A 15,786-nucleotide genomic window follows, 5' to 3' on the forward strand; every position below is an offset into this window, starting at 1 on the left:
CGAGAGCAAAACTGAAAATATCCAAGAAATGGGACCGTAGAGATATATAAAAATTCAGTGCGCTAAATTACATACAACCTTTATATATACACGATAAAAGACGTCAAAGCTAACAAGCTTGTGGGGTCGTGTACTAATAAGATACATAAAATAACGACAATTAATAGATAAATAATTAATACAGTTAATAAAAAATTAATACAAGAATTAAGTAATTCTTATAAAAAATATAATTTTGATAACAACGAATGAGATCAATAGTTAAAAATAAATAAAATTCTCCGATCTTTTGCTAATTATTTGTGGGGCTAAAACATTAAAATTAAATTAGGCGAAACTACCTGCGTTTACGTGTGCCAGACTTAATCATATGCGCCTTTATTTCCGAGCGAGAGACAAGACAATCGATGAACGAGAAACGAGAAAAGGGCAACAAAAATTAAAAAGAAAATAGAAATAAAAAAGGCAATTAAAAGTGAGTTAAAAGAATAATTAAATACATAAATAAACTAGAAACAGAAATTGACGAAACAAAAGTAATTATTAAAAAATTCACGCCGCCTGAAGTGGACTGTTCATATGGCGTATATTTCATTCAGTCCAAATGGTATATTCAACTCCCGATACCCTTCCACCCTCCCCGGCCCTCCACTTCACCCTCCTCTTCCCCCATAGATGAAAAAATATCTACCCAGCCCTCCTTAAGTGCTATGTTTTGATAAAAACAGGTCTAGAAAATGGTCCAAAAATTAGTCCAGCAATCCAATGGTCTAGGGGTTCATTGGTCCAGTCCAGTTTTACCCTATGCCTGTTATCTAATAAACATCGATTTTATAGACGCGCCCCTCCACTTCAATGCCCCCCTCCTGATTGAATCTCGTCGTCCTTTTTTTATAATACTACACTTTATTTACACTTTTACAACACTAAACTTACTTACATCCCTAGCATTAATTACGAATTACAATGGCAAGCGACAATGCTTACAATACTTACAATAATGACAAACATTTTTTAACAAAAATTTATTCTACTCAGCAGTAATATGACTGATAAGGACAAACTGAAAATAATGCAACTAACATATACAATACCACCACTACCTCTACTACATTAATCTAACAAATTAAACAAGAGTAAATATAACAAAAAGAAAAAAGAAATATATAGGGCCATGAAATACTGGTTTGAAGCTGTTTCGTTTGCAAAGGAGAACCTGCCTGTTTAAACAGTAGTTCAAAGGAGAGATCAACGAGTTATAATGACTTGAGTATTTTGTGCCACTTCTGTCGGAATGCGTTTTGTATGAGCTTTTCTATTTTTAAATTGCATCTAACCTGATTGACGCATTCTATTGATTATGGTCGAACATTTTTGTACTTGCAGGAGTAAATGTAGTATCTACCAAGAAGTAAACAATGATTGAGTAAACAGGCGCTTTTCTCTCCTTTGAGACCTAAACATTGACATAAAGTTAAAAATTGTGAGGTTTGCATTAATTAAATTAACCGAGACGAAAAGTACGTGAACCCTATTCCAAAAGGCTTCTGTGATCGAGCATTCTCAGAAAAGATGAAGAAACGATTCTTGTGCTGTTTGACAAAAGCAACAGAGATTTGATTCCGTGGCAATGTCAATTCCAAAGGTCTAATAGCACTCCTGACAGCTGAAAGTGCGTGGAACGAAACTGGAGAACAAAACTTAGATTTGAAACAACTAAATCACTTGTCATCAGATCGTTAATTTTCATCACCACCGCATTAGCCCAGTCATTATGAAATATGGTCTTGCCCGCGATTCTGATCATCGAATTATTTTAAATATGACCAGCACTAAAATTAGCTTGAGAGGCAAAGGAATCCCTATAATTTAAGTCCGTCCACAGCTCAATAAGTTCTTGGAATAAAGCATCTTTTATATCAAGATTTCGGACCTCTTTTGGTGCCAAATTACCGCCTTACATAAACGAAAATCGAAAAAGCACTGCCATTTAGATTCACAGTTGTATGAAATATACTTAAGTACCCATGAAATCCTCAAGGCTAAATCGAATTCTATTATGTCTAGCTAGCATCTTTAGGTCTGTATCTTGCGGGCTAAAATGAAGAATTTGGCGGGTTAAAATGTATTATAGCCCGCTGAAGTAAACTTCACACTTGCACTTACAATAAGCTTTATCGAACTTTCCTTTAATGTCTTCTACAATTTTTGAAAACTCAAATGGCAAGATTTTGTAATTTCTAGCCAGCTTCGCCTGATGTATTGTGTATTTTCATTGAGAGAGAATAAAAGTCATTCAATAGACCTTTTTCGCTTGGGCGATTTATTGTCCCATTACAGACCTCGTGATATTCTCTGGAGAATTGTTCTTTTATCCATCTAAAAATTATTTATTCATATACACGCAACTATTTGAAAATTTAAAAGGGAGAATTCTCAAGAGTATCACCGCATGGTCTGAAATGGGGCAACAAACCGCCCAGTTGGAAAAGGATTGCGTGATTGTTCAGATTGTTTTGTTGTCATCTTTCTTTTTCAGTTTTTGTTTTCTCAATGCTCTCCAAAGTGATAATAATAGTAATAGAAATTATGTTCTTGAAGATAAATATGTTTTGGGCCCTTCTCAGAGCTCATTTTAATCCTCGCCTAACGGCTCGGGCAAAAATGAGTCTGAGTCGGGCCCAAAACATATTTATGCCCGCGAATATAAACTCTATAGTTTTATTATCTCAGTCCGCTTCATTTTGTCGCCCTTGTTATTCCAAAGGAATTTAAAAAGAATATCACTTGTTTCTTTCAGCTATCTGGAGCGCGAAATTGTTTACAACAGAACGAAAACAAGTTGTGCCTTAATAACTGCAATTTTACCAATTGACGTTAATCTCTTGTTTCCCCAATTATTTAAGATATCCTCTATCTTATGAACAACCTTTTCTTCGTAATTCATGCTACTTCTTACTTCCTTCTTTCGTGTCTAAGGCTGGTGATTTGTAGAACTAGAAGAATATCACTGACTTGGGGTAATCTGAGTAGTCTCTAATGCAAATTATTCTCAAGCATTTTAAGGCATGGCTAGTTCCTTTGAAAGACCCCCCGTGAAGTTTAAACTTTTTGTTATAGAAATAACGTAGGATTTGGCATCCTTAAATAGCTTAAGAGATTTTTATGGTGGTCACGTGTCAAATGACGTCATAATCCGCGCAATAGCAAAACCTTAAATGGGGTGGGGAAAGGTTAACTTACGCGAAGGATAAGATATCAGTTTTCTTTGCCCTTACTCAAAAGACTATCCGCGCCCGGGGTGGTCTAATTTGTTGTTCTCTTGACAAGATATTAAGAGACAAAATATGTCACGTGACCTGTTTACTACTTATCTCTTAAACAACACATCACTGTCAACCATTCCGGCCTGAACCATATAAGGGACAACAAGACAACTATCATAAGGTTTCAAGTTATATCCTTTCTGTAGCATCTCACCACCCCATTTTCAATTTTCTTTTAATCCAATCAGACATTGATAAGAGGTCACGTGACCTAACTAATCAACACTTAAAACCAAAACTGAGGTAAGGTCGATATGTTTTATATTGTTGCCAATTTATATTGTTTGACGGTGTTTTGGTAAATCGTTCAAAAGTTATGGCTGGTTTCAGATTTTATGCAAATTAGGGTGCGAGCCATGCCTTAACATGCTTGAGTATCTCTTGTTAGACTGATATCGAAATCATGATTTTGTGTTATTTAATCTTCAGGTAATCGTGCTCTCTACGTTTATTTATTTTGTAAGAAAACTCTGATAGACTTGCAAGACACATTCCTTCCACACGCCGGTTCAGTTACTTCACATACAGCATCCCATCTTTGTTATGATATATTCCACGACTATCATGATCGGGTATTTCGGGACACGGATAACCATACAGGGCACGTCTTCCAGCCACTGGTTGAGAGAAAGTTCGAGACAGTGAGTTAATGTATAATGCAGTGAGTAAATACCAGACTGAAGAATAGGGACGAATATATTCATGAGAAGTTCCCGCCTTGCATTTATCCTGCGGGCGTACAAAGCGAAAGTAGATTAGAGTGGATGCCACCATCCTTCCCCATTCCCCCGCAGTTTTCTTTTTGAGAACTTTTTAAAAAGAGAATTGATTTACTCTATGATGCTGAAAATTCCAGTGGCTGTTCATTTATTCCTTCCCAAAACTTCATTGTGTCAGCATTTTCTTTGCATTGAGCCAAATTTACAGGTCTAAATTTACAGCAAAATACTCAAGTGATCATAATACCTTGATTTGCTCGAGCTGCTCGATTTGTGAAGAACTGTTGGCAGCGAACACCTGGAACTGTTTTCAATTTACTTAACGATTTGGAATGGCCCTCCCTTCAAAACAGAAGGAAATCTGCTCGCCTCACATTACTTCATAAAGCTATTCATGGTGAATCAGCATTAGAAATCCCATGCTATATCAAAAGGCGTAATTCTCAACTTCGATCTTTTCACAAAGACAAGTTCATCGAACTAACTCCGAACACAGAAAGCTACAGGAACTCATTTTATTGTAGAACTATTAGAGAATGGAACGCCTTACCTAACGATGTTTTAGATGTTAACAAAAATCACTTATTCAAGAACGTTCTTAGATTAGAATGATGAAATTTTAATTAGGTTCTAATTTTTTAATCTTAATTAACTTTTCTTAGTAATCTTTTTAAATTATGTACATGTTTTGTTATATATTTTTAAGGTTTTTTACCCCCCACCCGCCACCCTGCTTTTTATTTTCTTTTATTTAATGTCTTGCAGTGATGGGAGCATGCCTCCCTTTGCAAGACCCCCATAATGTAGATGTACATGATTCACAGGTAAGAATCTGTTGGACGCTGTCCTGATTAATTGCACATCCCGTTTAACTGGCATCATGCGCGTAAATATCAAAATCTCTCTATCGTAAATAAGTATCTTGGATTCAGTTTTTCTTGTTTTAAATCGAACTAATGTCTGTAGTGTTGGCACTAAAACATGTTCTTTTCAATACATGTTATTAGTCATTGTCATTTCGCTAATCAAGGTAGGCAAGTTATTTACTTACTGTAGCGAGACGACTGCCACAAAAAGCCACACTCCCCATCATCATGTCCATCAAAAACTGAAATCAGAAGTCAATTAATTCACAAGGATGCTGCGGTAACAAAAAAGTTAATTAAATTCCCGCCAGGCCGTGTTCACACACCTTACTAAAGAAAATCACAGTGACAGTGTGTGCTATTGTCAAAGTGCCATGGCTCAAGAATAAAACACGTGTAAAACGACCATGGTTCTGAGAGAGTCGGCTACACCTGTATTCCTTACAGCCAAACCGCCAGGCGGAGGCGAGGATATATGAGCCTTAAGCCTTTGTTAGAGCAATTTTTCATCAACTTATAAGGACGGAGGCTTCAAAAACCAAACAGTCTCGATTTTTCCAAAGGTGTTCAGGGACACCCAACGGATCGTTTCGGTAAATTATCTGTTCGGAAGGCCTTTAATCCCCTCTGATTTTCTTAAGAGAATTGTCACTTCGAACTTTCGTGCTATGAGAAATTTAATGTCTGTTGTTTCCAGATTGTTCAAAATGTCGTTTTGAGTACCGAGAAAAGGTCAGCTATCATTTTCGGAAAGACTATAAGACCTAAGGTTTTTGGGAAATGGACAAAAACGCCCTAATAAATTCGAGAATACTCAAGTTCCCCTAGGATAACTAAACAAATAACTTTTTTTATCTGTTTAGTTATCTAAACAACCTAAAATTTACCTACATAGCTTTAAAAGTACTCTAGATAGCCCAAAACAGCGTTTAAAAGCATTCCAGAGAAAACGGTCGTTGCGTACCCCTAGGTACTGTACAACAATACTGTCCAAATATTTATTGGCTGGCCATTAGTTGATCATCCCTGCTTACCGCTATGACATCCGTTGCTAATGCGATATCCCACATCAGTAGTAGTGCAGTTGTTAGTCTCCCACTCATACGGATAAGAGTGGGAAATGATGATGCGTGGACAACTGGAATTAATGACGACAGTATTTCTCTGAAACAGGAACGCAACGGGAAACGTTTTGGGTACCGGAAAAAGGTCAGCTATCATTTTCGGAAAGGCGATGATACCTAAGGTTTTCGGGAAATGGACAAAAAAGCCCTAATAAATTCGAGAATACCCAAGTTCCCCTACGATAACCGAACAGATAAAAATTTTTTAGCGCAACCTAAAATTAACCTACAGAGCTTTAAAAGTACTCTAGATAGCCTAAAACAGCGTTTAAAAGCATTCGAGAGAAAACGGTCGTTGGGTGCCCCTGGTACTGTACAACAACATTGTCCAAATATTTATTGGTTAAGTAATTCCTTTACCTTTTGCTGTTTTCTTGGCTTGAATTGGAAGGAATTTAAAAGAAATATACACTGACCATTAGTTCATCATCCCTGCTTACCGCTATGACATCCGTGGCTAATGCGATATCCCACATCAGTAGTAGTGCAGTTGTTGGTCTCCCACTCATACGGATAAGAGTGGGAAATGATGATGGGTGGACATCTGGAATGAATGAGGTAAGTATTTCTCTGAAACAGGGACGCAAATGGAAACGTTTCTAGATCTAGAGCCCTTAGTTAACTTGACAGTAACTAAGCTCCTGCCCAGAGCTTTCAGATTTTCCAAAATGACAGAGTAAATTACGATATCGAGATCGGTATCATCACAGATCAGCGGCTCAGTTGATAACGCATCTTCGTCGGGTTATTATTCTGTTTCTGTTTACTGGATTTTTTTTCAAACTGCTTAATTCTTTTCAAAACTGAAAATATCACCAGCACTTAAATATTCAAGGCAGTCATTTTATTGCATGGGGAAGGATTTGTTTGCTACTAAAGTAGACGTTTTTCATATATTCGTCTCCCTTTTAGTACAGCTTATGAAAAGGTTTAAGCACAGCTAGGAATAGCAAAATAGAGAACGATCTACCAGCAATTAATGTTAAACAGTATAGTATATACTAAAACAAAAGAAACAAGCAAGGTACTTACTTTCCTCTGGCACAAGAAGAGTCGAACTGTTCAGGTCCACTTGGTATCTTAAATTCACAATAAAGAAGGAATCTGTTATGTGATCAAAGTTTTAATACAGTTCCTTTTAATACAAAAAAGCACTTCATTCCATACCTGGTAAAACACAATGACTTGAGTAACCAATACATCCACTCTGAATATTCCTAGAAAATATAAATATTTGAGGTTCACAGAGAATATGAGATGCTAAGTCTAATCTGTCAAAACAGTATTTTAGAGCCCTCCAGAAATTGTTCCCTTAGTGATGTTTGCGAAGCAGCATGAATTCAGTAAAAAGAGGACTTTAGGAACACGAATTTGTTACTCCTTTACCCTTAAAGAGGGGGAGCTTTAGTTGTTGGTTGCTTTGCTGTTTAAGATATTTTTCAGTCTCTCTCACATGCACTGTAGCCATGTTTTTCTACCTTCATTATGTGCCAGTTTATGTATATCCTCGTCGCTTAGTTTCCGGCCTGTAATGTTATTCTCAGAAAAAGGCACACACAGTATTGAGTTAAGACAGCTGTTGACATTTCTTTGAAGATGATCGTTATTCTTGGAGCTGATACTCACAGCCAAAGTCCAGCCGCCACCTGGCAATTAAGAAAATCCATTGTAACTGTTACCTTGCAAATTAGTGTTTAAGAGACCGCTAACAATCATAGCAGGAGGTCGTGCAGACAAGTAAGCTGTGTTTATGCTTGTCGTTTGTAGGCCTAGCGGACTCAACATGTTTTCAGAAGTGACTTCTTCCTACTATTAAGTTTATACACAGCTTACACTTTCGACCTGGAATTAATATGATAACATGTACTCACCATAATTCTTCATATCACAATAAACTTGGGCCTCTCTATTTCCAATATTTACCCAGTAATAACCACTTTCGGTTAGAGGAAATTCCTGGTGTATCTCAGCGCAAGACTTGAAACCACCCTTCTAAAGAAAAAAAAGACAGTATCTTAAGCACAGATGTGAAGCGTTAACCACGTAGGGCGCATAGCGTAACCCTTTATTATTACTATTGTTACTATTACATGTATTATTATAATTAACAATTAGATTATGAGCTCGAGATTTCTCTGAGGTGATAGTTGATGAGGCCGAAGGCCGAATCAACTATCACCTCATAGAAATCGAGAGTGAATAATCTAATTGGTTTAGTAGAATTCTCACTTAAATTAACGCAAATAATGGTTTCCAAATATTTTTCGACGCATTATTGAACTTTACCCTTTAACAAAATCACACGTATTGAATTGACCTTGGTAAATTTGCGATTGTTTAGCGCACGCACCGGTTTTTCAATAATTTCAAGTTTTTAAAGTCATAAATCCGTTTCATGTCCTTCTTTTAGTCTTCTCAGGAATTTAATTATCCATTTACATCTAAACATTCTTCCAAAACTTCGGAAAAGCGATATAAACGTCGCATTTCGTGGACGACCGACAGTTGCTGCACTCTAATGCCTGATAGTATACGAGTGGCTCAGCCAATCAGATTGCAGCATTTGCATTAGTATACTAGTAGAATTCCGCTAATTAATATTATTAATAAACCTATATAGGCTCCGACCTTTTTATGTTTTACGCTTGTGTCCATATACACGAATCCTTCCTGTGGTCCATAATCCTCTGGGTGAGTATATCTGTCTGCATCATTTAAGTCACATGACTTATCCTTCAGACGGAAGTTCAAACTTTTACAGCGGAATTCATTTTGACACGTCATCACGCAGTCAGAGAGACTGGAGGAAATTCTTGTTGAATTCACGTGACTGGACAAGCTATGACCGTATACTGAGTATGTTGAGTCAGAGCAGTGTTCCCGCGCTTCGTGAAGCTTTGCAGTGTTTAAGATGACGAGGATACCCAAGTAATGCTGCAGCATGCTATCAGACCTAAAATAAACATACGAGTTCAAAAGAATGAATTCAACTTCTACGTTTTTGTAGTGTGTAAAATGTAGCGATAAAAATGTAAATCTTTTTTCCAAATTTTCGTAGCAGTAAGAATGAAATCAAACAATTAAAAAAGACGACACACTGATTAAATATGCAAGGCAGGTTTCGGATACCCTACTTGTTACCTGCTTTATATAAAGTCACTCACTTGTAAACATCCTTTAACTGAAAATGGATACTGAGTATCCGAAACATGTCTTACAAATTTAAACGGTGTGTCGTCTTTTTTAATTGTGAATCGTAATTATAACGGTCATGCACTTTGCTATATAAGCGCTAAGCTTAGCTACAGGCATGCCACTGAAACAACGGAAAAAATATTTCAAATAAACGTAACATAGTTAAAAATCCCAACTGGCAGGAGGCAGACCAATTGGTTATTCACAAAGCGTGTCGCCCATAAAAAAGATCACACTTGTTGAAAACATGGCAAACGTACTGAAATTCAAAACAAAATAGAATGTCTGGCAAAACGTTTCCGTCTGAGGCGAAATTTTCTACATGAAGGAAATTATTTAGCCATAATCTTTGCAGTCCGTGAATTTAGTAAATAAATGAGCTCGTCACGAGTCTCTCTGTAGCTCAGAGGTTCATCCGGACAGGAGGTCATGGGTTCGACTCCAATCGGAGACTTAGAATGTACGCCAGGTCAGTTTCTATATCTTCAATGGGGACTAGGAGTCAAGATAAATTCAAAAGCTCGCTGTTATGTCGGTCTTTGTTATTAGATAACACCTGCCTATGTATTTCTTCCATGATAAAAAAAAGGGGAAGCTGAGGGAGAGCAATAACTGTTGTGTAAAGAAAATCAATAATTTCTCTTATGTGTGGACTTCGGCTAAACTATTAATGATTAAACGAAACATTATTAAACTACTCGCTTTGAATATTTCTAGGAGAAACAAATTGAGATACCCAGTTAGGGCCAGCTAACATCACTCTTAGGTAAAATAGAAATGTAAATGATATAGAAATCAACGTCGGTACTTTGGATATTCAAAATCAAAGTCAGTTCATGAACTTCTTTTTCTCCTTTTTTTCGTCGCTTGAAAATGAGATGTCAAAACAATGCGCAGGTGTTCCTTCAATCAGAATAAATTAAATTTTAGAAATGGCTTCTTCTAATATTTCAATTGAGGTTTGTAAAATAGTCAATCGCAATGTAAAATTCACCGTCACTTAGAGCCTATCCGCGGCATATAATCTTTTTTCCTTATCTTAGGCACGGCCAGGAATAGGTGTTTGTTTTTGTGTTTATGTTTCACAGTTATGAAATAAGAAATAAAAAACCGAAAACGAATTTGAATTATCTGCTTGTGTTATCACAGCAGAATACTTTTTACCTCTCATTTTTCAGGCGTAGTAAATGCAACTGTTATAGCCTTTTTGCTATGAGAACCACGGATTGATTTTCAATTCGTTGCTTTTGTAGGGTGGCTAGAAGCTCGTTATATATAGTCAAGCTTTTTTAAACAACCTTAAAATCACACAAAGATTAGATGTTTCTTAGAACCAAACAAGTTGACTGCAAACATGCATGGGGCGTCTTAGAAATCCCTATTCAAATAGGTTGCGAAATTTTCAGATAATTATAAAGTTTAACTTTTCTATCTTACCCAGTGTAGCGCTTGGTAAGGCGTAGAGCGAGCTGTACGAATCTGAGGAAAATTTATATCCAGACTTTAGGAAAGCCACGAGACTGTCGACTGATAAGACAACGTTGACTGGAGCAACTGCGACAATTAGTCACCTGACCTACTTTCCATTAACACACATGCACACAATCTACTTTGGATAAATAGCTTTTGTCAGTTATAGAAAGAGCATATAGAATTAACTAGGGTGTAATAATAATTAAAATTCTCAGACCGTATTAAACAGTAGAGTAGTTTAATACACAGTAATATATAGGATACCGTGTAAGGCACTGGTCTGATAATTGGCCTTTATTTTATTTATTTGAAAACGTCTACCTTCTGCTACATGTTTTAGGAAAAATGATCATGAGATCAACTGTTGCAAAAAGCCCGCTACAGAACGAATTGGATTACTATGTATATGGCATTATATTGGCGTCTAGTTTGGAGTAAAGTACTTTCCGTAATATGGCGCTTAATGGAGCTGACTGAAGAGAAAAAGGAAAATTGCAATTGGCCAAAAAGAGAATTTAATATGCAGAAATATTTATATATTTTACTGCTGAGAGTTAAGATTTGATAATTCAAAGCTTAAAATTGTGCATAATACAGAAAAAGCACAATGAATCAAGTTACAGGTTATTACTCAATTTATAACAACTAAGCTGAGTTAGTGTTTAAAGTAAAGTTGAGCTTTAAACTAGAATGTGCTACAGTGAGCAAAGCTGTGGGTTTCTTCGAATGTATTATCAGAGTGACTATGGTCTAATTGCTACAGGTATCTGGGAAAAATCTGAGTTTTACTGCAAAAAGAAATACTGAAAGGTTTTAGAAGCGATAGACTACATAAAAAAATATTGTAAAGAAAAACTCGTTCTTTTTCAGAGTTTGGAAAACATTTCGATTGCTGCATTCATTTAGCAAATAATGATGATGATGATGATGATGATGATGATAAATGCTCTTGGAATGAGCTCCATTAAGTTGTTCGGCTGCATGATTAAATCTGCCCTCAAAACATTCTTGTTTCGGAAATCCTATTTCTGATTTATTTTATTTTATGAGAAACTGTATTTTAATTAATTATTTCATTTATTTTATTTATTACTGTTATTAGAAATATTTTATAGGATTTAACTAATTCATTTTTTATAGTAATGTAAGCGCATTGAGTTTTTTTTAAATGCGCCCAAAATACTTTATTATTATTATTATTATTATTATTATTATGATCATCACAGCGAGGGATGACGCACAATAAGTCTGCTAAATATTTAATAAAAGTTGGTTCTAGTTCCATCGCGCTGTATGTTTTATTTTCTCCGAAAAGGAAAGTCAAACATGCTAGCTATAAAACAGAACAGAGAAAATGAGAATAGAATTCATTTCAACCCTAATAAAGTAGCCGCGTTTTGACTAAAAAACGAAATTTTACAGTCTGCTACATCTGGATTCAATGAAAACTACGGAAAGGAATACGTTCAGATGTTTCATGATGTGTTTGAAAAGAACTTTTCCAAAAGGCTTTAGGTGTCGCTTGTTTACCAAACATGTATAGTGTATTTCTTCATTTTGCATCGTCTGCAGACAGAAACGTCACCAATAATTTTCAAAACGAATACATTTCTCTGAACTCCACCACAAATCTTCATCATGAAACAAAAAATAAGGTATCCTCAATATTCTCTGGAATTTAAATAAGACTCTCTAGAATAACGTCACGAGACTGAAATTAAACTCACCTTGAATGTTTCTTTTTTCTTCTTGAATTAGCTGCGCAAGCTCTTGTAAACAACTGAATTCTGTTCGGCTCCCTTTGTGCTTAAAAGCCGTGTAAGCTTTTTAATTATTGAAGAGAGAGGAACGCAATCTCTATCAGCAATAACACCATATGGCAAATTTCGGCAAGTTTTTGTTACGAGGCAAGAAAGGGTCAAACATTTTTAAGTCTTGATACTATGTAGAAGGGCCCTATTTCCCTTTTTTAAGTTGTAACAAAGGCTGTCAGTTAACGTTTATCAGGCCCATAATTTCCTCTCACGGCTCATCGAGTTCCGTTTGATGTATCATTCGATTTGGTTCTGCTTTCCGCCGACGACGCCTTACATTTTAGGCCCGTATAGATTTTGTGTCAATCTGCAAAAGTGCTGCCAAATAATCATGTAGTTAAAGTTTCACAATTTGTAGAGTGCCGCAACCATTATCACCATTAATAAAGACTCTCTTGAATCTAATCCATAAATGTAATCCCTAAATCTTTCTGGACTTACACCAAACAAATGAAATTGGAAAGCAATGTGAATGTCGGATTCATGCGGAAACAAAGTAAGTCCAAGATGTTCAATTGACCCAATTAAAGTCGATGTAAAGTCGATCGTTGGGTCGCTTTTATCTTACTGTCTGCATAAAGATAATGAATGGAACTTAGCTTCTCCTTTAAAATCCGTGAAATGAATTTGAAATTACGAAAATTGGATTTGCCGTTTTTGAGAGATCTCGTGTTCTGTGCAAAACCACTATTAGATAAACAACTGCTAAATTAATAATCTATGCAACAATGAATATCTTTTTTTTCCAAATTTACACTTAAGAATCTCAAGCTTATAACCATCGAAACTGTTATTCTCCATGAAGCAAATATATAACAGGTCGACACCTTAGTTACGAATTGACAACAGCCAATATTTCAGATTACAAAAAATAATTTGGATTACCAGCCTACCAAAATGATATATTCATTGCATCTATAATAACCCGTACCTAGCCCGGAGAAAATCACTTTAGATTTTTAGCCGACATAACGAGTGCAGGCAAATCACGATAAACATTTTAGCGAAAGCTGCATAACTGTACATACTGTTACGAATAAAATGGGTATGACTGATAAATTTCCCGATCAGCAAATTAAGAAAGTTCATACAGAATTATGTGAAAGTATCGATGCTTGCAAAGTATAAGCAATAAGTGCAGCACTAATCGAACATAGAGCGAAAGTTAACAATACATTATATATTGAATGCTCACGGCCAAGAGAAACATCAAAACGAGAAGCAAGAGGGGCAAACTAGCAGGCACCCAGCTACATGTATAGCGACAACAATATCAAAGGATAAATTTTTATTCCCGTACAATGGCAATGGGTAATCATGCTCTTTGGATTGACTCTACCCCGTGTAACATATGCAGAAAAAAACGCTGGTCCAGCTCAGTTCTTCACAGAAACCATTTTATCACTATTATAGTAAACTCGACATTCCAAGACTGTCATCCTGAAGATCCATGGAACATGGATAACCATACAAGGCTCTGGTTGAATTGAGATTAAAGTTCGAGCAGTGAGTTAGTGACTTTGAATGAAGTTGCGCAAAAATGCCTTCCTTTAACAATTGACTCTTGCTTTAGCTTGTATTAACACATTAACGTGCACGAGCGAAGATTGGAGATTACAAAAGAAGCGTAAGAGTTGCTTGAGGCGCAGTCAGAAGCGACGACTCTACCTTCTTGAGTGCTCTTCAAACTTCCCAAGTGCATAACACCTTGAAAATGCACAACTAAAAGCATAAATCAGTTGTTTTAGAACAGTGCCAATGGAAATAAATTTCGCAAACCTAAGCGTGCCTCATTGAATAATGACGCCCGCTTGCGTATGCTGAATTTGATAGCGCGGCTTAGCTAGTTATGTTAAAATCAAATTTGATCGATAGTATCTTCTACTGGGTATCTTTACCCAGCTAATAATAATTTCAGAACGTTTATGCTGAAATTGGAGACCTTCAAATTAAACTACAAGTACGAATTTGAGAACGAATACAATTTCCGAATTTTAAACTAGTGATGTTAGTTTTCAGGGCCTTTGTTCTTCATGTTGGTTTCGGTAGAGTGGGTAGCTCAGAGGATGATAATATAGAGCCTTCAAACCAGAATTGCAAAGTCGTTCTCGTAAGCGATCTCAGCTCGTAATCATACTCAAATTTAAAGTACCTTGTTATTGGGTATCAGGTAGGCGCGGTGGCCTCATGGTTAGTGCATTCATTCCCGAAGCAAGCGGTTCGGGTTCGAGCCCTGGCCGGGGACACTGTGTTGTGTTCTTGGGCAAGACACTTAACTCTCGCAGTGCCTCTCCCCACCCAGGAGTATAAATGGGAACCGGCGAATCGTTGGGGAAACAGAAAAAATTGCGGGGGAGTGACCTGCGATGGACTAGTATCCCATCCAGGGGGAATAGAAATACTCCTAGCCGCTTCATGCCACAGAAACCGGGATAAGCTCCGGCAGCTATGAGCCATTCGGCTCCAAGGCTTCATACACACTATTATTGGGCATCAAACTTCCAACTCTTCACATAGTGACTATAGCTTTTACCCAGTTTGCCGCCCTCCCCCCCCCCCCCCCCTCCCAAAACAAGATGGCGCCAGAAGCCGCGTAGGAGACTACTAAAATGGTGAAAATATTCCAATAAACTGAATGGAGTATTCCAGTGAAAGTCATAAGCACTGTTTCCTTTCCTCAGTCATACGATATATAGGAGAAATCTTAAGTGTTTGTTGTGTTTGGGAGGAAGGGAAAACAAGAGGCACACTGGCTCTTTCTTATAACACTGTTCAAGTTCATTTCAATGCCAAGAAAAACGGTATAAAGAAACGTCATCGATAGGTTCGCTTTTTCTGGACAGGTTCCATGTTTTTTATTTGTTTTAGTACAGTAATACTACTGGGTCCTACAGTGTCCATGCATGACTGGACTTATGAAAACCGTGTCAATGAAAAATACATTCCTTTGCACCAACTGACCTACACACTTGCTTTTCACGACTCCTAAAGGCTTAAAGATCACTCCGAGCGATTAAAAAAAAAAAAAAGAAAAAAAAAAAGAAAAATAGAAAAGAGCACGAAAAAGAGGATATTATTAAGAGAGTGGAGGAAAACATATCAGTCGCTTTGTTGCTTGAGCTGGGCAAGCCTTTCCTTGACGCTGTTTTCATAAATCTAGACATGAAAATTAAGCCATTTAAAGAAACCCTCCTCAGTAGTAGCAAACTAACGATTAAAAGATGCAGCATAGCATTGTTTTACCCGATTCATTCCAAGCTCGGTTATAT

General features: G+C 36.7%; 1 protein-coding gene across 1 annotated transcript; it reads right to left on the reverse strand.

Moving 5' to 3' along the window:
* Nucleotides 1–886: 886 nt before the first annotated feature.
* LOC149098509 (uncharacterized) lies at nt 887–10,771 on the reverse strand. The gene is made up of 9 exons (XM_089278239.1): nt 10,668–10,771; nt 8,664–8,988; nt 7,907–8,027; nt 7,514–7,681; nt 7,203–7,252; nt 7,068–7,114; nt 6,476–6,579; nt 5,097–5,153; nt 887–3,943 (listed from the first exon to the last, which is right to left on the reverse strand). The coding sequence occupies exons 2-9, from the start codon at nt 8,976–8,978 to the stop codon at nt 3,840–3,842; spliced, it is 966 nt and encodes a 321-aa protein (XP_089134365.1). The 5' UTR covers nt 8,979–8,988; nt 10,668–10,771; the 3' UTR covers nt 887–3,839.
* Between the last annotated feature and the right edge of the window lie 5,015 nt (nt 10,772–15,786).

The sequence above is a fragment of the Orbicella faveolata genome, unplaced genomic scaffold, assembly GCF_042242905.1.
Source record: "Orbicella faveolata isolate gen_17 unplaced genomic scaffold, um_ofav_v1 contig_46, whole genome shotgun sequence".
Taxonomy (NCBI): Eukaryota; Metazoa; Cnidaria; class Anthozoa; order Scleractinia; family Merulinidae; genus Orbicella; species Orbicella faveolata.

Bases quoted from the DNA above. Each gene is read 5' to 3' on its own strand.
- LOC149098509 (XM_089278239.1), bottom strand. From the start codon at position 8,978: ATGCTGCAGCATTACTTGGGTATCCTCGTCATCTTAAACACTGCAAAG. The intron at 7,682-7,906 runs GTGAGTACATGT...CTTAATTGCCAG, and splicing joins TTGTGATATGAAGAATTATG to GTGGCGGCTGGACTTTGGCT. The intron at 6,580-7,067 runs GTAAGTACCTTG...CATTCATTCCAG, and splicing joins TCTTCTTGTGCCAGAGGAAA to ATGTCCACCCATCATCATTT.